The sequence below is a fragment of the Hyla sarda genome, chromosome 6 (genome assembly GCF_029499605.1).
Source record: "Hyla sarda isolate aHylSar1 chromosome 6, aHylSar1.hap1, whole genome shotgun sequence".
Taxonomy (NCBI): domain Eukaryota; kingdom Metazoa; phylum Chordata; class Amphibia; order Anura; family Hylidae; genus Hyla; species Hyla sarda.
In genome coordinates, this window is record NC_079194.1 from 114,758,916 (window position 1) to 114,782,412 (window position 23,497).

Here is a 23,497-nt window from a genome sequence, read left to right on the forward strand (position 1 = left end):
CCCTCTTCCCCCCCTCCCTACCCCCTTGCCCTCTGGTCTGCCCGCTGTGGATGAAATTTCTCGTGACCTTTCCATTATATGGAGAGAGACCCAAAATTCTCTCTTACAGGCTTCTTCACGCATGAAGAGGTTCGCGGATAAGAAAAGAAGAGCTCCCCCCGTTTTTTCCCCTGGAGACAAGGTATGGCTCTCCGCTAAATATGTCCGCTTCCGTGTCCCTAGCTACAAGTTGGGACCACGCTATCTTGGTCCTTTCAAAATTTTGTGTCAAATTAATCCTGTCTCTTATAAACTTCTTCTTCCTCCTTCTCTTCGTATCCCTAATGCCTTTCACGTCTCTCTTCTCAAACCACTCATCCTCAACCGTTTTTCTCCCAAATCTGTTCCTCCCACTCCTGTTTCCGGCTCCTCGGACGTCTTCTCGGTCAAGGAAATTTTGGCTGCCAAAAAGGTCAGAGGGAAAAATTTTTTTTTAGTAGACTGGGAGGGTTGTGGTCCTGAAGAGAGATCCTGGGAACCTGAGGACAACATCCTTGACAAAAGTCTGCTCCTCAGGTTCTCAGGCTCCAAGAAGAGGGGGAGACCCAAGGGGGGGGGTACTGTTACGCCGAGCGCTCCGGGTCCCCGCTCCTCCCCGGAGCGCTCGCTTCACTCTCTCCGCTGCAGCGCTCCGGTCACGTCCTCTGACCCGGGGCGCTGCGATCCCGCTGCCAGCCGGGATGCGATTCGCGATGCGGGTAGCGCCCGCTCGCGATGCGCACCCCGGCTCCCCTACCTGACTCGCTCCCCGTCTGTTCTGTCCCGGCGCGCGCGGCCCCGCTCCCTAGGGCGCGCGCGCGCCGGGTCTCTGCGATTTAAAGGGCCACTGCGCCGCTGATTGGCGCAGTGGTTCCAATTAGGGTAATCACCTGTGCACTTCCCTATATTACCTCACTTCCCTTGCACTCCCTTGCCGGATCTTGTTGCCTTAGTGCCAGTGAAAGCGTTCCTTGTGTGTTCCTTGCCTGTGTTTCCAGACCTTCTGCCGTTGCCCCTGACTACGATCCTTGCTGCCTGCCCCGACCTTCTGCTACGTCCGACCTTGCTTCTGCCTACTCCCTTGTACCGCGCCTATCTTCAGCAGCCAGAGAGGTGAGCCGTTGCTAGTGGATACGACCTGGTCACTACCGCCGCAGCAAGACCATCCCGCTTTGCGGCGGGCTCTGGTGAAGACCAGTAGTGGCTTAGAACCGGTCCACTAGCACGGTCCACGCCAATCCCTCTCTGGCACAGAGGATCCACTACCTGCCAGCCGGCATCGTGACATATATGAGGGCTTATTATTTGCACTGTGATCTGTAGTTTTTAACTGTAACATTTTTGTTTTTAATGGACTTTTTGACCACTTTTTATGATTTTTTTCTGCTTTATGAAGTGACCAAAAATGCACAATTCTGTACTTCGGCATTTTCTTCCATTTATGCCATTGACCGCGCGTTTAACTAATATTGTATTTTAATAATTCAGACATTTACACATGCAGCGATAATACATGTTTATTTATTAATTTTTTTTACATAATTTTACTTATAAAGTGGGAAAAGGGGGGTGATTCAAACTTGTATTAGGGGGAGGGGTTATACACATTCATCACGTTGTTTTTCTTGATATTTAAAAAATATATATTTAAACTATTACATGGAATCTTTCGATTCCTAACACTGATCAATGCTGTCCTAAGTTAAAAAAAAAGTTAATAAATGTGATTTAACCCCTTCCCTAATAAAAATCAGAATCACCCCCCTTTTCCCATTTAAAAAAAAGTGTGTGAATAAAAAAAAAAACTAACATATGTGGTATCACTGCATGCTTTAATGCCAGAATCGTAAAAATATATTGTTAATGAAACCGCACAATCAATGGTGTACGCACAAAAAAATTCCAAAGTCCAAAGTAACGTATTTTTGGTCACTTTTTATACCATAAAAAAAATGAATAAAAAGCCATCAAAAAGTCTGATTAAAAGAAAATGGTACTGATAAAAACTTCAGATCACGGCGCAAAAAATGAGGGGTCAGAAGATGACAATTTTAAAAGTACAGTAACCCCCCGACCTACGATGGCCCCGACATACGATAATTTCAACATACGATGGCCTCGCACGCCGTCCCGTCATCCAATAGGAGCGGCATGCGTAGCTACGTGATGACGGCAATAAGGAATGATGATCCCAGGCAGCGGAGACGGTCTGGAGTGGCGGGGACACCACAGGGACGCGGCGACAGCAATGGACGGCGACATCCATAGCAGCGGTGACGGTCCGGAGCGGCGGGGACAGGTGAGTATAACTTCCTATATTTAACATTGCACGGATCCCTCAACATACGATGGTTTCAACAAACGAATTACCATCGTATGTTGAGGGACCACTGTATAAATTTTCCTGCATGTGTCACGATGCCGGCTGGCAGGTAGTGGATCCTCTGTGCCAGAGAGGGATTGGCGTGGACCGTGCTAGTGGATCGGTTCTAAGTCAGTACTGGTTTTCACCAGAGCCCGCCGCAAAGCGGGATGGTCTTGCTGCGGCGGTAGTGACCAGGTCGTATCCACTAGCAACGGCTCACCTCTCTGGCTGCTGAAGATAGGCGCGGTACAAGGGAGTAGGCAGAAGCAAGGTCGGACGTAGCAGAAGGTCGGGGCAGGCAGCAAGGATCGTAGTCAGGGGCAACGGCAGGAGGTCTGGAACACAGGCTAGGAACACACAAGGAACGCTTTCACTGGCACAATGGCAACAAGATCCGGCAGGGAAGTGCAGGGGAAGTGAGGTGATATAGGGAAGTGCACAGGTGAAGACACTGATTGGAATCACTGCGCCAATCAGCGGCGCAGTGGCCCTTTAAATCGCAAAGACCCGGCGCGCGCGCGCCCTAGGGAGCGGGGCCGCGCGCGCCGGGACAGGACCGAGGGAGAGCGAGTCAGGTACGGGAGCCGGGGTGCGCATCGCGAGCGGGCGCTACCCGCATTGCGAATCGCATCCCGGCTGGAGGCAGAATCGCAGCGCCCCGGGTCAGTGGATCTGACCGGAGCGCTGCAGCGGAGAGAGTGTAGCGAGCGCTCCGGGGAGGAGCGGGGACCCGGAGCGCTCGGCGTAACAGTACCCCCCCCCTTGGGTCTCCCCCTCTTCTTAGGGCCTGAGAACCTGAGGAGCAGACTTTTATCTAGGATGTTGTCCTCAGGTTCCCAGGATCTCTCTTCAGGACCACAACCCTCCCAGTCCACTAAAAAAAAAGTTTTCCCTCTGACCTTTTTAGAGGCTAAGATCTCTTTGACAGAGAAGATGTCCGAGGAGCCGGAAACAGGAGTGGGAGGAACAGATTTGGGAGAAAAACGGTTGAGGATGAGTGGTTTAAGAAGAGAGACGTGAAAGGCATTAGGGATACGAAGAGAAGGAGGAAGAAGAAGTTTGTAAGAGACAGGATTAATTTGACACAAGATTTTGAAAGGACCAAGATAGCGTGGTCCCAACTTGTAGCTAGGGACACGGAAGCGGACATATTTAGCGGAGAGCCATACCTTGTCTCCAGGGGAAAAAACGGGAGGAGCTCTTCTTTTCTTATCCGCGAACTTCTTCATGCGTGATGAAGCCTGTAAGAGAGAATTTTGGGTCTCTCTCCATATAATGGAAAGGTCACGAGAAATTTCATCCACAGCGGGCAGACCAGAGGGCAAGGGGGTAGGGAGGGGGGGGGAAGAGGGTGACGGCCGTACACCACAAAAAATGGGGATTTGGAGGAAGATTCAGAGACTCTGAAGTTATACGAGAATTCGGCCCATGGAAGGAGATCTGCCCAGTCATCCTGGCGGGAGGAAACAAAATGTCGCAAATAATCACCCAAGACTTGGTTAATTCTTTCTACTTGTCCATTGGACTGGGGATGATATGCAGAAGAAAAATTTAATTTAATTTTGAGTTGTTTACAGAGAGCCCTCCAGAATTTAGACACGAATTGGACGCCTCTATCCGAGACGATCTGCGTAGGCAACCCGTGAAGACGAAAAATGTGTACAAAAAATTGTTTAGCCAACTGAGGCGCTGAAGGAAGACCAGGAAGAGGGATGAAATGTGCCATTTTGGAGAATCGATCAACGACCACCCAAATAACAGTGTTGCCACGGGAAGGGGGTAAATCAGTAATAAAATCCATACCAATCAGAGACCAAGGCTGTTCGGGGACAGGCAGGGGATGAAGAAAACCAGCGGGCTTCTGGCGAGGAGTCTTATCCCGGGCACAGATAGTGCAGGCTCGCACAAAGTCCACAACATCCGTCTCCAGAGTCGGCCACCAATAGAAGCGGGAGATGAGTTGCACAGATTTCTTGATGCCCACATGACCAGCGAGATGGGAGGAGTGACCCCATTTGAGGATTCCGAGGCGTTGGCGTGGAGAAACAAAGGTCTTTCCTGGAGGAGTTTGCCTGATGGAGGCTGGAGAAGTGGAGATCAGGCAGTCAGGTGGAATGATGTGTTGCGGAGAGAGTTCAACTTCTGAGGCATCCGAGGAACGAGAGAGAGCATCGGCCCTAATGTTCTTATCGGCAGGACGAAAGTGAATCTCAAAATTAAATCGGGCAAAGAACAGAGACCACCGGGCCTGGCGAGGATTCAGCCGTTGGGCAGACTGGAGGTAGGAGAGGTTCTTGTGGTCGGTGTAAATAATAACTGGAAATCTTGATCCCTCCAGCAGATGCCTCCATTCCTCAAGTGCTAATTTAATGGCTAGAAGCTCTCGATCCCCGATGGAGTAGTTCCTCTCTGCCGGAGAGAAGGTCCTAGAAAAAAAACCACAAGTGACAGCATGCCCGGAAGAATTTTTTTGTAAAAGAACAGCTCCAGCTCCCACTGAGGAGGCATCAACCTCCAATAGGAAGGGTTTGGAAGGGTCAGGTCTGGAGAGCACGGGAGCCGAAGAAAAGGCAGACTTGAGTCGTTTAAAGGCGTCTTCCGCTTGAGGAGGCCAAGACTTGGGATTGGCATTTTTTTTTGTTAAAGCCACGATAGGAGCCACAACGGTAGAAAAATGTGGAATAAATTGCCTGTAATAATTGGCGAACCCCAAAAAGCGTTGGATAGCACGGAGTCCGGAGGGGCGTGGCCAATCTAAGACGGCAGAGAGTTTGTCTGGATCCATTTGTAGTCCCTGGCCAGAGACCAAATATCCTAGAAAAGGAAGAGATTGGCATTCAAACAGACATTTCTCAATTTTGGCATAGAGTTGATTGTCACGAAGTCTCTGAAGAACCATACGGACATGCTGGCGGTGTTCTTCTAGATTGGCAGAAAAAATTAGGATATCGTCCAGATATACAACAACACAGGAGTATAACAGATCACGAAAAATTTCATTAACAAAGTCTTGGAAGACAGCAGGGGCGTTGCACAGGCCAAAGGGCATGACCAAATACTCAAAGTGTCCATCTCTGGTGTTAAACGCCGTTTTCCACTCATCCCCCTCTCTGATGCGGATGAGGTTATAGGCGCCTCTTAAGTCCAATTTAGTAAAGATGTGGGCACCTTGGAGGCGATCAAAGAGTTCAGAGATGAGGGGTAGGGGGTAGCGGTTCTTAACCGTGATTTTATTAAGACCGCGGTAGTCAATGCAAGGACGTAGGGAGCCATCTTTTTTGGACACAAAGAAAAATCCGGCTCCGGCAGGAGAGGAGGATTTACGGATAAAGCCCTTTTTTAAATTTTCCTGGACATACTCAGACATGGCAAGAGTCTCTGGGGCAGAGAGAGGATAAATTCTGCCCCGGGGTGGAGTAGTGCCCGGGAGGAGGTCGATAGGGCAATCATAAGGCCTGTGAGGAGGTAGAGTCTCAGCTTGTTTTTTGCAGAAAACATCCGCGAAGTCCATATAGGCCTTAGGGAGACCGGTTACTGAGGGAACCACAGAGTCACGGCAAGGGTTACTGGGAACCGGTCTTAGACAGTCCTTGGAACAAGAGGGCCCCCAACTCTTGATCTCCCCAGTGGACCAATCCAGGGTTGGGGAATGAAGTTGAAGCCAGGGAAGTCCAAGGAGAATTTCCGAGGTGCAATTGGGGAGGACCAAAAGTTCAATCCTCTCGTGATGAGATCCGATGCTCATTAGAAGGGGCTCCGTGCGGAAGCGTATGGTACAGTCCAATCTTTCATTGTTTACACAATTGATGTAAAGGGGTCTGGCGAGACTGGTCACTGGGATGTTGAACTTGTTGACGAGAGAGGCCAAAATAAAATTTCCTGCAGATCCAGAGTCCAAGAAGGCCACAGTAGAGAAGGAGAAGGCAGAGGCAGACATCCGCACAGGCACAGTAAGACGTGGAGAAGCAGAGTAGACATCAAGGACTGTCTCACCTTTGTGCGGAGTCAGCGGACGTCTTTCCAGGCGGGGAGGACGGATAGGACAATCCCTCAGGAAGTGTTCGGTACTAGCACAGTACAGGCAGAGGTTCTCCATGCGGCGTCGTGTCCTCTCTTGAGGTGTCAGGCGAGACCGGTCGACCTGCATAGCCTCCACGGCGGGAGGCACAGGAACAGATTGCAGGGGACCAGAGGAGAGAGGAGCCGAGGAGAAGAAACGCCTCGTGCGAACAGAGTCCATATCTTGGCGGAGCTCCTGACGCCTTTCGGAAAAACGCATGTCAATGCGAGTGGCTAGGTGAATAAGTTCATGTAGATTAGCAGGAATTTCTCGTGCGGCCAGAACATCTTTAATGTTGCTGGATAGGCCTTTTTTAAAGGTCGCGCAGAGGGCCTCATTATTCCAGGATAATTCTGAAGCAAGAGTACGGAATTGTACAGCATACTCGCCAACGGAAGAATTACCCTGGACCAGGTTCAACAGGGCAGTCTCAGCAGAAGAGGCTCGGGCAGGTTCCTCAAAGACACTTCGGATTTCCGAGAAGAAGGAGTGTACAGAGGCAGTGACGGGGTCATTGCGGTCCCAGAGCGGTGTGGCCCATGACAGGGCTTTTCCGGACAGAAGGCTGACTACGAAAGCCACCTTAGACCTTTCAGTGGGAAACAGGTCCGACATCATCTCCAGATGCAGGGAACATTGGGAAAGAAAGCCACGGCAAAACTTAGAGTCCCCATCAAATTTATCCGGCAAGGATAGGCGTAGCCCAGGAGCGGCCACTCGCTGCGGAGGAGGTGCAGGAGCTGGCGGAGGAGATGACTGCTGAAGCTGTGGTAGAAACTGTTGTAGCATAACGGTCAGTTGAGACAGCTGTTGGCCTTGTTGCGCTATCTGTTGTGACTGCTGGGCGACCACCGTGGTGAGGTCAGCGGCAACTGGCAGAGGAACTTCAGCGGGATCCATGGCCGGATCTACTGTCACGATGCCGGCTGGCAGGTAGTGGATCCTCTGTGCCAGAGAGGGATTGGCGTGGACCGTGCTAGTGGATCGGTTCTAAGTCAGTACTGGTTTTCACCAGAGCCCGCCGCAAAGCGGGATGGTCTTGCTGCGGCGGTAGTGACCAGGTCGTATCCACTAGCAACGGCTCACCTCTCTGGCTGCTGAAGATAGGCGCGGTACAAGGGAGTAGACAGAAGCAAGGTCGGACGTAGCAGAAGGTCGGGGCAGGCAGCAAGGATCGTAGTCAGGGGCAACGGCAGGAGGTCTGGAACACAGGCTAGGAACACACAAGGAACGCTTTCACTGGCACAATGGCAACAAGATCCGGCAGGGAAGTGCAGGGGAAGTGAGGTGATATAGGGAAGTGCACAGGTGAAGACACTGATTGGAATCACTGCGCCAATCAGCGGCGCAGTGGCCCTTTAAATAGCAAAGACCCGGCGCGCGCGCGCCCTAGGGAGCGGGGCCGCGCGCGCCGGGACAGGACCGAGGGAGAGCGAGTCAGGTACGGGAGCCGGGGTGCGCATCGCGAGCGGGCGCTACCCGCATCGCGAATCGCATCCCGGCTGGAGGCAGAATCGCAGCGCCCCGGGTCAGTGGATCTGACCGGAGCGCTGCAGCGGAGAGAGTGTAGCGAGCGCTCCGGGGAGGAGCGGGGACCCGGAGCGCTCGGCGTAACAGCATGTAGTTATGATTTTTTCCAGAAGTGCGACAAAATCAAACCTATATAAGTAGGGCATCATTTTAATCGTATGGACCTACAGAATAAAGATAAGGTGTAATTTTTTACCGAAATATGTACTGCGTAGAAACGGAAGCCCCCAAAATTTACAAAATGGTGTTTTTTCTTCAATTTTGTTGCACAATGATTTTTTTTTCTGTTTTGCTGTAGATTTTTAGGTAAAATTACTGATGTAATTACAAAGTAGAATTGGTGGCGCAAAAAAAAATTAAAAAAAGCCATCATATGGATTTTTAGGTGCAAAATTAAAAGAGTTATGAATTTTAAAATGGAAGGAGGAAAAAACCAAAGTGCAAAAACTGAAAAACGCTTGGTCCTTAAGGGGTTAATAGCCTCGCCACTGCAGGCTAATAGCTGCAGCCCCTGGCTGTTAATTCCAGCTGGGGTCCGCACAGTACGGAGCGGGATGGTGTCACAATCTCGCTCTGTAGCTGCTCCCCCCTTCCCAGGACGTACCCATATGCCCTGGGGAGGGAAGGGGTTAAAGAGTTATATCAGGATATGGGAAAAATTGTAGATCGAGCGGGGACAGACCGCTGGGACCCCCCATGATCTCTGCACAGGACCCCGGCTCTCTCTCCCCTGGAATAGAGCGCGTCGACTCCGCACGGAGCGGCACCCGATACGCCCTCTCCATGTATCTGTCTATTTATGTATAACTGGAGATTACTGAACGGCGCCCCTATAGAGATACATGGTGGGACATGTCGGCTGCCACTTCGTGCTCCGTGTCCGGCTCCCATGCAGGAGATCGCAGGGTGTCCTTTGGATAGGGGATAGGTTTTTCTGCATGCTATATCTCCATGAGGGTACGGTCCCAGGTACCACAAAATCTGCTGCGCAGTGGGAAATACGCAGCATATTCTCCGATCAGCATGCGCAAAGGGCTATCCAGCGGCACCTCTGTGTGTTCAGTGAGGTTTGGGTTATTGAATTGGATGGGGCCGATACGTACACATTTGGAGATTGATATATATGTTGCTGGAAGGCACGAATCGTAATGTGAACCCGGCCTGAACAGAATGAAATGTAGACACAAATGGCCCAGTGTTTCCCAATCAGGGTGGGGCATGCTGGGAGTTGTAGTTTTTTTTTTCAACAAATGGAGGAACAGTGGCCTGGAAACACTAGCCGAGCCTAAGGGTTTCCATTCCTTCATATGAAACAAGAAACTCCCCCTATTCACTGGAAGCTAGAAGAGAGACAAAGGAAACGCCATTTATATTAGGATGTGACTGAACGCTTCACCTCACAATACATGAAAGAAGAGAAGCCCTTGAAGGGCAGATCCACCCCCTCCTCCTCCTCTCCCACCTGTCCCCGCTTCTCCTGCTCTACAAAGCGGAGCACGTGATCATATCAGTGACGTCACGCAGCCCTTTTTGAAGAAGAGAAAAACAAAAGATCATGTGACTCAACCCAAAAGACTCCGCCCCTTCTTGGCCCGCGTCACATGACCCCAGGAGAGGCCCGGTCACGTGTTTTGGACTGTGTTCGGATTCAGGAAGTACGGGCGGCGGGGGCTGTGGATGGTTGTCAGGCTCTGGAGGTGGAGGAGGTGGGCGCTGCACGGCTACAAGCGGCCCGGCTACGGCCTGTGGTGCCACAGCAAGCCCGGGCAGGCGGAGCGGCAGGCACTGACCTCGTCACTGGGAGAGGCCTCCTGCGGCCTGACTGCCTCTCAGCTGTAGAGACTGGAGGAGAAGGCTCGGGGTGAGTCAGCGGGACTACCGGCGACCAGGTGGAGGAGGGGGCCATTGTGTGCTGCTGTATTGTTATGTGTGTCCTGTCACATCACCGAGTATTGTATAATACGTCATATACACATCTGTATACTGCTGTGTATAGCCGTGCACTAGTTGCTCACCCATGTTCAGCAATATTTCCAACCTGTGGCTCTGCAGCGGCTGCAAAACTACAACTCCCAGCATGCCCGGACAGCCGAAGGCTGTCCGGGCATGCTGGGAGTTGTAGTTTTGCAGCCGCTGGAGAGGCATAGGTTTTAGACTGCTGATATGGTATGGTAAAGTTAGACTATATTTATTATTATTATTATTATTAATTATTAAAGGAATAAAAATATAATATCATGTATTTTTTATTTATTTATTAAAATAAAATATTAATAGTATCATGTAAAAATTATCCAAGGTTAGAAGGAAACGGCGCCACTCCCGTGCTCAGTTTGTGCCTGATATTACCGCTCAGTTCCGTTGGCTGAGCTGTAATACCACACATGACCTGAGGACAGGAGAGGCGCTGTTTTTTTTACAGGAATCTGCAATGTCTTTCTAATATTGGATAACCCCTTTTATGTATAAGGCCCCTTTCAGACTTATTAATTCAGATTTATTAATAACTGGCTATAACTGGTTAAATCAGCTATTAGAAAAATCCCATAGACTATAATGGGATTTTCTAATGGCCGTATAGGATCTTGTAACTGCTTTTTTTTATAGCTTATTTTTAGATGGAACTTCGTACGGATCTCGGGTGTGGAATTTTTTTTTTTTTTTATAAAAAACTACTTGTCCACGGGATTAAAATGGAGCAAAATCTATTTGTCCATCATGACGATCCACTTGTCCGGCCAATTTTCGCTTTTACGCTCTAACTTTTTCCCCCTCTCCCTATGATAGCCATAACTACCTACTATAATGATACCTTTTAATTTTTCAATAACATATTCTCTGAACCAAAAAATATATATATATTTAGGGAAGTGAAATTGAAATAGTTAAAGATAATTTAGCAGATTTGGTGGTTTTCTTTTCTGCGCCATTTACCATGTGGTTGAGGTAACATGTTAGTTTCATACTTTAGGTCGCCTAATTACAGCGATACCTGATTTGTATCGTTTACGTCATGTTTTACTAATTCTGGACTTTTTCTAATTTTTTTAATTGCCATTTTTTAACCCCTGTAGCTTTATATTTTTTTGCCACATACCAGGCTGTATGAGGGCTAATTTTTTGCGCCATAATCTGTTTTTTGTATCGGTACCATTTTGGTATTGATCTGACTTTTTAATCGCTTTTTAACTTTTTTTTCTGGGATATTATAAAAATTGCAAATCTGTGGTTTGGTATTTTTTCACATTTACCGTACGGGATACATAATGTTATATTTTAATAGGTTGTACAATTACACATGAAGCGATACCAAATATGTTTATTTTTATTATGTTTACATGTTTTTATATAGGAAAAGGGGGTGATTTGAACTTTTAACATGGAAGGGGTTAATGCAGCGGTCTTCAAACTGTGGCCCTCCAGATGTTTCAAAACTACAACTCCCAGCATGCCTGGACAGCCAACGGCTGTCCTGGCATGCTGGGAATTGTAGTTTTGTAACATCTGGAGGGCCACAGTTTGAAGACCACTGGGTTAATGTGAGTCTTTCAAACTTTTATTAAAACTTTTTATATTTTTTTAACACTTTATTACACTTATAGGAGGAATCATTAGATTCCTCAGACAGATGAATAGATTCTATTGAACTCTATTAATCTGTGTGCTCTGTGATCCATTGATAGAGCCTGGTCCAGCCAGGCTCTATCAATGACAGAGCGGGACAGCAGGGAACAGAGGTAAGCCCTCCGGCTACCTCCATAGTGGATCTCCCCCCACGATCGCGCTGCAGTGGGGGGGGGGGGGCGATCGATCCACCCCACTAGCCCACCAGGGAGCATTCACATGTCCCTTTAGACGCCGCTGTCAGCTTTAACAGCGGCGATCTAAAGGGTTAATAGCCAGCCGCGGCTATGCTGGCTATTAGCGGCGGCCCCCGGCTACTGAGAACAGCCGGGGGCTGCAGAGTATGGAGCGGGCAGGAATCTCGAGCCCGCTCCATACATACTGCAGAGCGCCGCATGCATCTCCCCGTGCAGACGTGCCTCCTCCCCTCAGCTCTCCAAAGCTACAGCTGGGGGGAGTGAAGGCAGAGGACGCAGGTCTACACGGGGAGAAAGAAGCCACGCCCCCTCATCTCCCCCGCACGTCTGCAGAACAGGGGAGAGAAGACAAATACACAGCTTCTCATCTCCCCTGCTCTGCTTCCGAGGACACAGGCTGCAGAGTATGGAGCGGGCAGGAGTCGGGAGCCCGCTCCATACAGACTGCAGATCGCCGCCGCACTTGTCAGGTCCGGCCCTGCTTCCCCGAAGCCGGGCTAAGGGCCGGACAAATTCACCTGCTCGGTGCCCAAAACTGCTTGTGTCGGGCGATAGGAATTCCTAGGATGTGAAAATCAGGTATATGCCCTGACATCCTGGCAAAGGTGCTGTTCTTTATGTACAGGCCAGTTGTATAGTTTTCTGGGAGCGCTTGGTGTTGGGTTACGTGCACAACAGGAATATGATAAATTTTTACTGGGGTTATAAGCCTATGCTACCCCTTACTTTAAAAATGTATTTAAAAAAAAAAAAAGTCTGCTGACATCTCTGTCCATTTTAAGAACTGCCCAGAGTAGAAGAAAATCCCCATAGCAAACATATGCTGCTCTGGACAGTTCCTAAAATGGACAGAGATGTCGTCAGAGAGCACTGTGGTCATGATTCAGCAGAGAGCTCTGTGTTCCAAAAAGAAAAGAATTTCCTCTGTAGTATTCAGCAGCTAATAAGTACTAGAAGGATTAAGATGTTTTAATAGAAGTAACTTACAAATCTGTTTAACTTTCTGGCACCCCTTTAAGGACCCAGACAATTTTCACTGTAGGACTCGGCCATTTTTTGCACATCTGACCACTGCCACTTTAAGCATTAATAACTCTAGGATCCTTTTACTTTTCTTTCTGATTCCGAGATTTTTTTTTCCGTGACATATTGTACTTTGTTAGTGGTAAAATTTTGTCAATACTTGCATCATTTCTTGGTGAAAAATTCCAAAATTTGATGAAAAAATTGAAAATTTTGCATATTTTTTTTTTAACGTTGAAGCTCTCTGCTTGTAAGGAAAATGAATATTCCAAATAAATTTTATATTGATTCACATATACAATATGTCTACTTTATGTTTTAATCATAAAATTGACATGTTTTTACTTTTGAAACAAACCACCAAAAAGGAAAGGGGATGTGCTCATAAATGTATAGGGTCCTGTGGTAAACGCTCTAACTATAGAACCAAGAAAAGGGAAAAACCACTTGAAAACGGACCATATGTAAAATAAAATACATTTTATTTAGGATAATTCCAAAACATATAAAACACAAACACAGCATGGACAAACAAAGGTGGGAACCAGGGAGCCTCCTGTTTTGGAATTATCCTAAATAACATTTATTTTATTTTACATATGGTCCGTTTTCAAGTGGTTTTTCCCTTTTCTTGGTTCTATGTTTTTACTTTTGGAAGACATCAGAGGGCTTTGAAGTTCAGCAGCAATTTTCCAATTTTTCACAAAAGTTTCAAAATCGAAATTGTTCAGGGACCAGTTGACTTTTGAAGTGAATTTGAAGGGCCTACATATTAGAATTGCCCCATAAATGACCCCATTATAGAAACTGCACCCCTCAAAGTATTCAAAATGACATTCAGTAAGTGTGTTAACCCTTTAGGTGTTTCACAGGAATAGCAGAAAAGTGAAGGAGAAAATTCAAAATCTTTATTTTTTTTTAACTGCCATGTTCTTGTAGACCCAGTTTTTGTAACCCAATTTCTCTCGATTAAGGAAATACCTCATGTGTACATAAAGTGCTCTGTGGGTCTTGATGACTTTTCGTAAAATTTGGATGTCTAAATGAAGAGAGGTTTTTTTTTTTCTCTAAAATGGTGGTTTTACCCATTTTTACAAAGGGTAATAGGAGAAAATGACCCCCAAAATCTGTAACCCCACTTCTTCTGAGTATGGAAATACCCCATGTGTGGATGTCAAGTACTCTGCTGGTGCACTACAATGCTCAGAAGAGAAGGAGCGCCATTGAGCTTTGGAAAGACCATTTGTTTGGAATGGAAGTCAGGTGCCATGTGCGTTTACAAAGCCCCCTGTGGTGCCAGAACAGTGGACCCCCCCACATGTGACCCCACTTTGGGAACTAAACCCCTCACAGAATTTAATAAGGGGTGCAGTGAGTATTTACACCCCACAGGCGTTTGACTGATCTTTGGAACAGTGGGCTGTGCAAATGAAAAATAAAATTTTTCATTTTCACTGACCACTGTTCCAAAAATCTGTCCGACACCTGTGGGGTGTAAATGCTCACTGTACCCCTTATTAGATTACTTGAGGGGTGTAGTTTCCAAAATGGGGTCGTGTGTGTGTGTGTGTGTGTGTGTGTGTGTGTGTGTGTGGGGGGGGGGGGGGTCCATTGTTCTGGCGCTATGGGGGCTTTGTAAACACATGTGGCCTTCAATTCCGAACAAAATTTCTCTTCAAAAGCCCAATGGCGCTCCTTCTCTTCTGAGTATTGTAGTGCACCCGCAGAGCACTTTACATCCACACATGGTATGTTCTTACTCAGAAGAAATGGGGTTACAAATTTTGGGGGGCTTTTTTTTTTTTTCCTATTTTCCCTTGTGAAAATGAAAAATTTAGGCTAACACCAGCATTTTATTTCACATCCAACTTTAACGAAAATTTGTCAAACACCTGTGGGGTGTTAAGGGTCTCTATGCCCCTTGTTACATTCTGTGAAGGGTGTGTTTTCCAAAATGGGGTCACATGTGGGTATTTATTTTTTTGCGTTTGTCAGAACCGCTGTAAAATCAGCCACCAATTTTGGCCTCAAATGTACATTGTAGTGCGCTCTCATTCCTGAGCCTTGTTGTGCTCCCGCAGAGCATTTTACACCCACATATGGGGTATTTCCATACTCGGGAGAAATTGTGTTACAAATTTTGGGGGTCTTTTCTTCCTTTTACCTCTTGTGAAAATAAAAAGTATGGGGCAACAGCAGCATGTTAGTGTAATTTTTTTTTATTTTTTTACACTAACAGGCTGGTGTAGCCCCCAACTTTTCTTTTCCTAAGGGGTAAAAGGAGAAAAAGCCCAACCAAAATTTGTAACTCAATTTCTCCCGAGTACGGAAATACCCCATTTGTGGCCCTAAACTGTTTCCTTAAAATACCACAGGGCTCCGGAATGAGAGAGCGCCATGCGCATTTGAGGGCTAAATTAGGGATTGCATAGGGGTGGACATAGGGGTATTCTATGCCAGTGATTCCCAAACAAGGTGCATCCAGCTGTTGCTAAACTCCCAGCATGCCTGGACAGTCAGTGGCTGTCTGGAAATGCTGGTAGTTTTTGTTTTGCAACAGCTGAAGGCTCTGTTTTGGATACACTGCCATACAATACTTTTTTATTGGGGGGGGGGGGGGGGGGGGCAGTGTAAGGGGTGTATATGTAGTGTTTTACCCTTTATTATGTAGTAGTGTAGTGTAGGGTTTTTAGGGTACATTTGCATTGGCGGGTTTACAGTGAGTTTCCCACTAGGAGTTTGCGCTGTGGCGAAAAATGTGCAACAGCTCAAACTTCAAGCAGGAAACTTACTGTATACCCGCCCATGTGAATGTACCCTGTACAAACCTCCAGCTGTTTCAAAACTACAACTCTCAGCATGTACTGACAGACCGTGCATGCTGGGAGTTGTACTTTTGCAACAGCTGGAGGCACACTAGTTGGAAAACATTCAGTTAGATTCTGTTACCTAACTCAGTATTTTCCAACCAGTCTGCCTCCAGCTGTTGAAAAAGTACAACTCCCAGCATGTACTGATCGCCGAAGGGCATGCTGTGAGATCTCGTTATGCAACAGCTGGAGGGATCGCAAATACAACTCCCAGCATGCAGAGACAGCTGTTTGGGCATGCTGGGATTGGCAGTTTTGCAAGATCTAGAGGGCCACAGTTTAGAGACCACTGCACAGTGATCTCTAAACTGTAGCCCTCCAGCTGTTGCAAAACTGCAAATCCCAGCATGCCCAAACAGCTGTCTGAGCATGCTGGGAGTTGTAGTTTTTGAACATCTGGAGGGCTACAGTTTAGAGACCACTGTATAGTGGTCTCAAACTGTAGCCCTCTAGATGTTGCTAGGCAACTCACTGGCTTCCATAGGATCCAGCGAGCCGGATTGCCATCCTCCTCTGCCGCCGATCGCTGCTTGCTGCAGGCACCGATGGGCAAGTGGACCTGGCGCTGATCCTCCTCGGTTTCCCCATTCTTCCCGGCCTATTGTGGGTGGGCAGAACGGGGAAACCGAAAGTTAAGGAACACCACCCCCCCCCCCACCGCCCCCGATCTGCTATTGGTCATTGTTTCTATACCACCAATAGGAGGGGTAGCACCCCTGCCACTTCACTCCTATCCCTTCAGGGGGATCGTGGGTGTCTTGGACAACCCCGATCCCCCTTATTTTCCGGGTTATCGGGTCACCAGAGACTCGTATGACCTGGAATTGCGGAAAATCGCTGGTGTGAATTCACCGACGATTTGCGGTGATCTGATGACCACCCCACCCCCCGGGCATATCAGCAGTCACTCCGGTCCTGTCCCTGCCCGGCACACGGCGGGGACCGAAATTCCCACGGGCATACAGGTACGTCCTGGGTCCTTAACAGGTTAAGTACCAGGATGTACATTTAAGTCTTATATTAAGGGGTTAATTTGTGTAGTGTGTGTGTGTGGTATTTTTTATTCTTATTTATTTATTTTTTAACCTGTTTTTAAAGGGCAAAACATTTTTGTTTTAAATCAACTGGTGCCAGAAAGTTAAACAGATTTGTAAATTACTTCTATTTAAAAATGTAAATCCTTCCAGCACTTATCAGCCGCTATTTGCTCCACAGGAATTTCTTTTCTTTTTGAATTTCCTTTCTGCCTGACCACAGTGCTCTCTGCTGACGCCTCTGTCTATGTCAGGAACTGTCCAGAGCAGGATAGGTTTGCTGTGGGGATTTGCTTCTACTCTGGACAGTTCCTAAAATGGACAGAGGCGTCAGCAGAGAGCACTGTGGTCAGGCAGAAAGGATATTCAAAAAGAAAATAACTTCCTGTGGAGCATACAGCAACTGATACTTACTGTAAGGATTAAGATTTTTAAATAGAAATAATTTACAAATCTGTTTTAACTTTCTGGGACCAGTTGATTTAACATAAAATGTTTTCCACCGGAGTACCCCTCTGGTTGCCCATTCTGCAGCATCCTGTTGCCAACAGACTTGCATTGTTCATAAAATAGATCCACACGAAAAATGAGGTCATCTGCTTTGCCTATCCTCATAGGCTATGTACATGTATGCGTCAGAAGCTCCATTGTTTATTCCGTTCATCTGCTTTATCTTGGAGCAGAAGAACAAGATAAACTGGATCAGGTGGATCTGCTGCACAATAAACACAAACAGAGCCTGATGGATCTCATTGACTTAAACAGGGTGTTTGGGTTCCTGCTAGAGCTGGGCGGTATGACCAAAAATGTGTATCACAATATTTTTGTAAGTTACGGAGGTTCCACGGTATTTTCATGTGACCCGTTGGCGCTGCTTCAACCCCGCCCCCCCCCATTTTATCAGCCCAGCGCTGCATTGTCCCCCACATCGGGGAACTAATCATATGTCACCAGTGGAACCGCCATAACTTACAAAAATACTGCTGCTTCCCCACCCCTCCGCCCCCACAAATAATTATCAGCCGCTGCGCTGTACTGTACTATCCTGTGCCCGGGCTGCAAAATTAAACTTAACTCACCTTCCAACGTTCCCCAGTATCGGCCACACTGTTCCTCCGCAGCGGTCCTGGGGATGGGAACGTCACAGAACCGTCAGCATTATCACCGGCTGCAGCGATGTCCCGCCTCGGCCAGACGGCTCCTTTCATGACAGTGGGCTCAGCCTATCACTGGCCGAGGCGGGACATCGCTGCGGCCGGTGATAGGCTGACGGTTCTGTGATGTTCCCATCCCCAGGACCGCAGCGGAGGGATAGTGTGGCCGATACTGGGGAACGTTGGAAGGTGAGTTAAAGTTTAATTTTGCAGCCCGGGCACAGGATAGTACAGTACAGCGCAGCGGCTGATGATTCATTGGGGGCGGGGGAGAGGGAAGCAGAACAGTGCCTGTGGGTCACATATGATTAGTGGGGACAGCCGCTGTGGCTGATAAGTCATTCATGTGTGTGTGTGGGGGGGGGGGGGGGGGGGGGGGCAACCGGTATTGCGGTATGGGAAAAAATTCATATCGTGCAGGAAATTTTTTTGGGTATTCAGTATGAACCGGTATACTGCCCAGCACTAGTTTCTACCATGGTGTTTTTCATTTTACTGGAGTTTACGGCCAAACAAAAAAAAGTGCTTGCAGCTTTTTTGTCTTTCTATTTGGAGAGAATCTGAGAAGGAGGCACCCGATGAAGCCTTTGACACTGAAGGGAAACTGAAACTTGTCAAATAGACACAAACTGACAGGAGCCCCATTAAAAAAAACAATAGAACAGTAAATGGATCCAGTTGAAGAAAATAAATAAAATGGATAACCAAACCAGACTGTTACGCTTTGTATAATACTCTATGGCCACATTCACAATTCTCATGTATGCTGTTGGAAACAGTCAACAAGCGTGAGCACAGGCACACCCCATGGGTCTATTCAGACGGCTGAATTACCACTTGCGGAATTCCGCCTCAAATTAAAGTTTATGGGATTCCGCACTCCCATTCACACTTCTGAATTTCCGCAAGCGGAAATTCAGAAGTGTGAATGGGAGTGCGGAATCCCATAGAAGTCTATGGGCTTTAATTCGAGGCAGAGTTCTGCGCAAGTGGAAATTCTGCCGTGTGAATAGACCCTAACAGCCCAGCTGAGCTTCTATAATGCTGGGGGCCGTTCGTTTCTCTGACATGAGATTATTGTACATTGCTGTGAAGGTGACTGCTTCCTAGTGTGCCCATTGCTGTTATTCACTCTGCGGAGACACTGAACAAGCAGTGAGTGCTCGGAGAGATCAGCTCTATACACTACAGGTTTTTGAGTTCAGCTCTGGAGTATAATACAGTCTCTAAAATTTGTAAAATAAAGAAACAGAGACTTTTTTTTTATTTTATTTATATTTTTTTAATGGGTTGTGTTGTAACCTTTTTGCTCAGTCCTGTGTGTTTGGCACAGAGTCGACTTCTAGTTGTTTCCAGTGGGGAATGCTGCCAATGTATTATATTCCAGACTGAGAAGAGCAAATGTTATTATATAATCCCAGGAATTAATCTCTCGAGAAAGCAAACAAGTTTAGTAAAAGTCACAATTGTTTTCTTTTTTGTTTTTGTTTTTTGTTAATTTTGGATCCCAAATTTGTTTACGTTTTTAGAATAGGAGAGCACAGCCACATGTACTTGTGGAGACTTGCATGTTTGCTCGATGTATTGTTTGCACAGTTGCTCAAAATTTACTAAAAAGGTCCACTGGACTTGATAAATTTTGCTCAACTATAGAAACCAGTGGGCTGCGGAAATTGGTTCAAGCTTTGTGCTCTGGCATCTGAAACTTTTGTACATGTCCTATTAAATGGTGTAGATTTGCGCAAAAAAAAGTAGGCTTTGAGCAAAAATACCTGTTCTAAATTTAATTTGCGCAAATAATTAATACGGTTCCACTGCATAAAGTGGTGTACGATGCACCAAACAGTAGACAACTTTGAAAGGTGTCCTACCGAAAACTGCGCAAAAAAATTGTGCAAATAATGAACATGTTCATTTTTTCCACAATGAAGAAAAGAAGGCTGCACTCACCAATAACTTCATCTGTACTTAATTTCGTGTACATGAGGTTGCACTTCTAGCGGATGCTTTCCTATGCGAGCGACACATGTTTTGCGCTAACTAGCGCATCCTCTGGCTCTGGGAGAGCCAGAGGATGCGCTAGTTAGCTTGAAACATATGTCGTTCGCATAGGAAAGCACCTGCTACAAGTGCAACCTCATGTACAGATGAAGTTATTGGTGAGTGCAGCCTTCTTTTCTTCATTGTGGACATTATTGGATACTCACTGCTAGGGCTTTTGCACCACCACTTCACTGCCTTACATGGCGCTGCCGCTAATCTAAGGGGATTGTTGCTGAAGTCTTTTCCATGTTAACTGTAGGTGTGCCAGTCCACTTTCTCCGTCAGGAATGTTCATTATTTGTGAAGAATTCCAAAGGGCTGCTTTGCCTTTATAGAGACTCCACACGGTCCTACCACCAAAGTATTTACCAAAGTATTAGGTCTGGGCTTTAGCTGATAAACAAGTTTTGTTGTTGGCCCTGTATCTCCCTTTGTAAACTGGGGATGTGTTCCTGATAACGATGATATCAAAGGGCCGCATGAGTGATCCAGCCATCATTTAAGTGGTCCTGGCTGCACAATGATTGAGCCCTATAAAGGGCCTTATATGAGCTCAGAGCTGATAGATCAGTGCTCCTTTTTAGGCATGGATTGACCTCTTTAAAATGGCCCTTATTAACTTTACAAAAAAACTACAATATGCACCAAAGTAATCAAAAGATACTAAGAAGTAAAGCATTTGGTAATGTTCTGACATACTACAGATAAGTATGTAGAGTAAGAGGCAGAGCACCCACCTGCTTCATTTTCCTGGGGCTGCCGCTCATTGGCCTAGATGCCTTGTGGATTGTGCACTAGGCCTATTATATGGCTGTAATTGAATTCTCTTTCTGTGCAGACTGCAGGCTGATGCTTTTAGCAGAGACCTCCTTCCTTATTTCAGAGCACAGATGGTGACCGGGTAATCCTTCTGCCCGCATCTGTGCCGCTCATGATCAGAGGCCAAACTATTACGAATGGCTCCATGCACCAGTCACAGTATCTTTCTTGCTGGAGGAAAACTTTATCAGCAGGTTGGGTGCTCTCCTAACCACAGTTTTTGTTACATGTTTGTTCTATGGCTGTATTGTCAATGGGTGTGTATACTTATCCAACATATTTTTTATGTTCCCATTGCATCTAATGTAAATGTGAGGCAAACTGTGTTGCCTGGGTTATTCGTGGTTCTCGCTCTACAAGAACCTCGTGCACAAAACCTTGCAAACTTGGTAAAATTTATTGGCTGCGAGGTGCTTGCCCAGCTCATTCAGATGCAGCCTAGGAAGCTGTACACTGGAAGAACATAGTTATAAGATAATCAGAAAAGCTCTATAGGGAACAAGGTGCTTAGTAATTGGCTACGTGGCTTTATATCCAGTTTACAGGCTGCTTGCAGGACTTGTCATTTTATTAACTTCAAACTTAAATTTTTTTATATTTCAGACTGTTTCTTCCTTGACAGAGAGTTTAGCCACAGAGAGTCGCCAAGATAGCTGGCCCAGGTAGAAAACGTCGAACCCCTGACCCAGACACCGTTACAGACCCCGGGGGCCCATTTGTTTCCACCAAGCGGCAGAAGATGTCCCATCCTGCCGAAGGCACAGGGCAGAGGAGGGTGACTCGGGGCACCGAAGATGCGATCAATAAAAAGAAGCAAAAAGATCGAGTCAACCAGGAGAGCAAAGAAGGCAAGATGGTGGCCAGCAGTGAGCAAAGAAAAGGTGATATATCAAATTTTTTTTATTTATTTGTATATGACACTGCTGTTTGTTTAAATGTTCAGTGTCCAATACAAACTGATTTTTTTTTTTTTTTTTTTTTTATAATCAGTATGACTTGCACCAGATTTGCTGGCCTGCTGACAATTGGTCTAGGACCAGTGATTGACATGCCATTCAAAACTAGGGAATTGAGCCACTGCAAAGAGCATTATCCACCTCGTTGTATTGACCAGCTTGATCATGTATTGCGTAGAGGCCCATTCATGTTACATTTCCACTTGGATGTCTAGGTACACCAGACCAGACGTATTGGCGAATTGCTTTATATGAAGGAAGGGACGTTGAATCTGCAACAGCTCTAGGATAATAGGAGGGTATTTCCTTACAGACATTAAAGGGACAAATGACTGGTAAAAAGGATTCCCTTCCTGTGAGAACCCTGCCAGCCAATGGGGTAGGGCCCAAGCAATGTTCCTCCTAAGCCATTGTAGCTAGTAAGCAGAGCAGTTAAGGACCTAAGCACTGTACCCTTTAAGCTGGGCCATACAGAACAGCATAGTGTTAATGGTAATGCACAGTGCCCTAATAATTGGCTATAGAGCTGCGTGATATACAGGGCCACACACATCCAGCCAAATACAGTGACCCCCCGACCTACGATGGCCCCGACATACGATAATTTCAACATACGATTGCCTCTCAGAGGCCATCACATGTTGAAGGCAGCATCAACATACGATGCTTTTGTATGTCAGGGCCATCGCATAAACGACTATCCGGCAGAACAGACTGCTTCAGCTGCCACCAGATAGCCGTTTACGGTGCCCCGTGTGGTCCGCTGACGATCACTTACCTGTCCTCGGGGGTTCGGCGCGTCCTCTTTGGGATTCCCTGTATTGTCGGCACTCTCCATCGTTGTCATCACGTCACTGCACGCCGTCCCGTCATCCAATAGGAGCAGCGTGCATAGTGACGTGATGGCGGCAACGGAGAGCGATAATGCTGGGGAAGCAGAGGCCTTACCGGAGCACTGGGGACACCCCGGGGGCGCGGCGACAGCGATGGAGGGCGACTTCCAGGGCAGTGGTGATGAGCGGTGACTGTCCGGAGCGGCGGGGATACCCGAGTATAACCATTAATACCAGTGGTCTTCAACCTGCGGACCTCCAGATGTTGCAAAATTACAACTCCCAGCATGCGGGTGGGAGAAGCATTGCACAAAAGGCTGGAGTCCACCTCTATTGCTTAGAAATTTAACCCCTTAAGGACTGAGCCCTTTTTCGCAATTCTGACCACTGTCACTTTAAGCGTTAATAACTCTAAAACTCTTTTACCGAATATTCTGATTCTGAAATTGTTTTTTCGTGACATATTATTCTTTATTTTGATGGCAAATTTTCGGCGTTACTTGCATCCTTTCTTGGTGAAAAATCCCCAAATTTCATGAAAATTTTGCATTTTTCTAACTTTGAAGCTCTCTGCTTGTAAGGAAAATGGATATTCCAAATAAATGCAATTTTTATTCACAAATACAATATGTCCACTTTATGTTGGCATCATAAAATGGACATATTTTTACTTTTTGAAAAAATTAGAGGGCTTCAAAGTAAAGCAGTAATTTGCAAAAATGTCATGAAAATTGCTAAATCTGAAGGGACAGATGTTACAGAACTACAACTCCCAGCATGCCTGGGTGGTCTAGGCATGCTGAGATTTGTAGTTTTGCAACATCTGGAGGGCTACCGTTTGGGCACCACTGTAACAGTGGTCACCAAACTGTGTCCCTCCCAGATGTTGCAATACTGCTGGGAGTTGCAGTCCGGTCTTCCTAGTGGTTGCCACAGTAAAGATCACTTTACTTTCACTTTGATTTCTCCTA

The 23,497-nt window shown here is 46.8% G+C and overlaps 1 protein-coding gene and 1 long non-coding RNA gene across 5 annotated transcripts in view; one reads left to right on the forward strand and one right to left on the reverse strand.

Moving 5' to 3' along the window:
- The window catches only part of LOC130275995 (uncharacterized), a 58,689-nt gene extending 49,206 nt beyond the window's left edge, over nt 1–9,483 (reverse strand). The window contains exon 1 of one of the 2 annotated variants that reach the window (XR_008844978.1): nt 9,436–9,483. This is a non-coding gene — a long non-coding RNA (uncharacterized LOC130275995). Of the gene's footprint in view, nt 1–9,369 lie in introns of both variants that reach the window. The other variant, XR_008844979.1, reaches the window with a different exon arrangement.
- Nucleotides 9,484–9,611: 128 nt separating this feature from the next.
- USP19 (ubiquitin specific peptidase 19) overlaps nt 9,612–23,497 on the forward strand; it is a 103,958-nt gene continuing 90,072 nt past the window's right edge. Inside the window, exons 1-2 of one of the 3 annotated variants that reach the window (XM_056524770.1) lie at nt 9,612–9,834; nt 21,341–21,618. In XM_056524770.1, the coding sequence (XP_056380745.1) occupies nt 21,477–21,618 (142 nt within the window). In that variant the 5' untranslated portion in view covers nt 9,612–9,834; nt 21,341–21,476. The remainder of the gene's footprint in view (nt 9,835–21,340; nt 21,619–23,497) is intronic. The other 2 variants (XM_056524769.1, XM_056524771.1) reach the window with 2 other exon arrangements.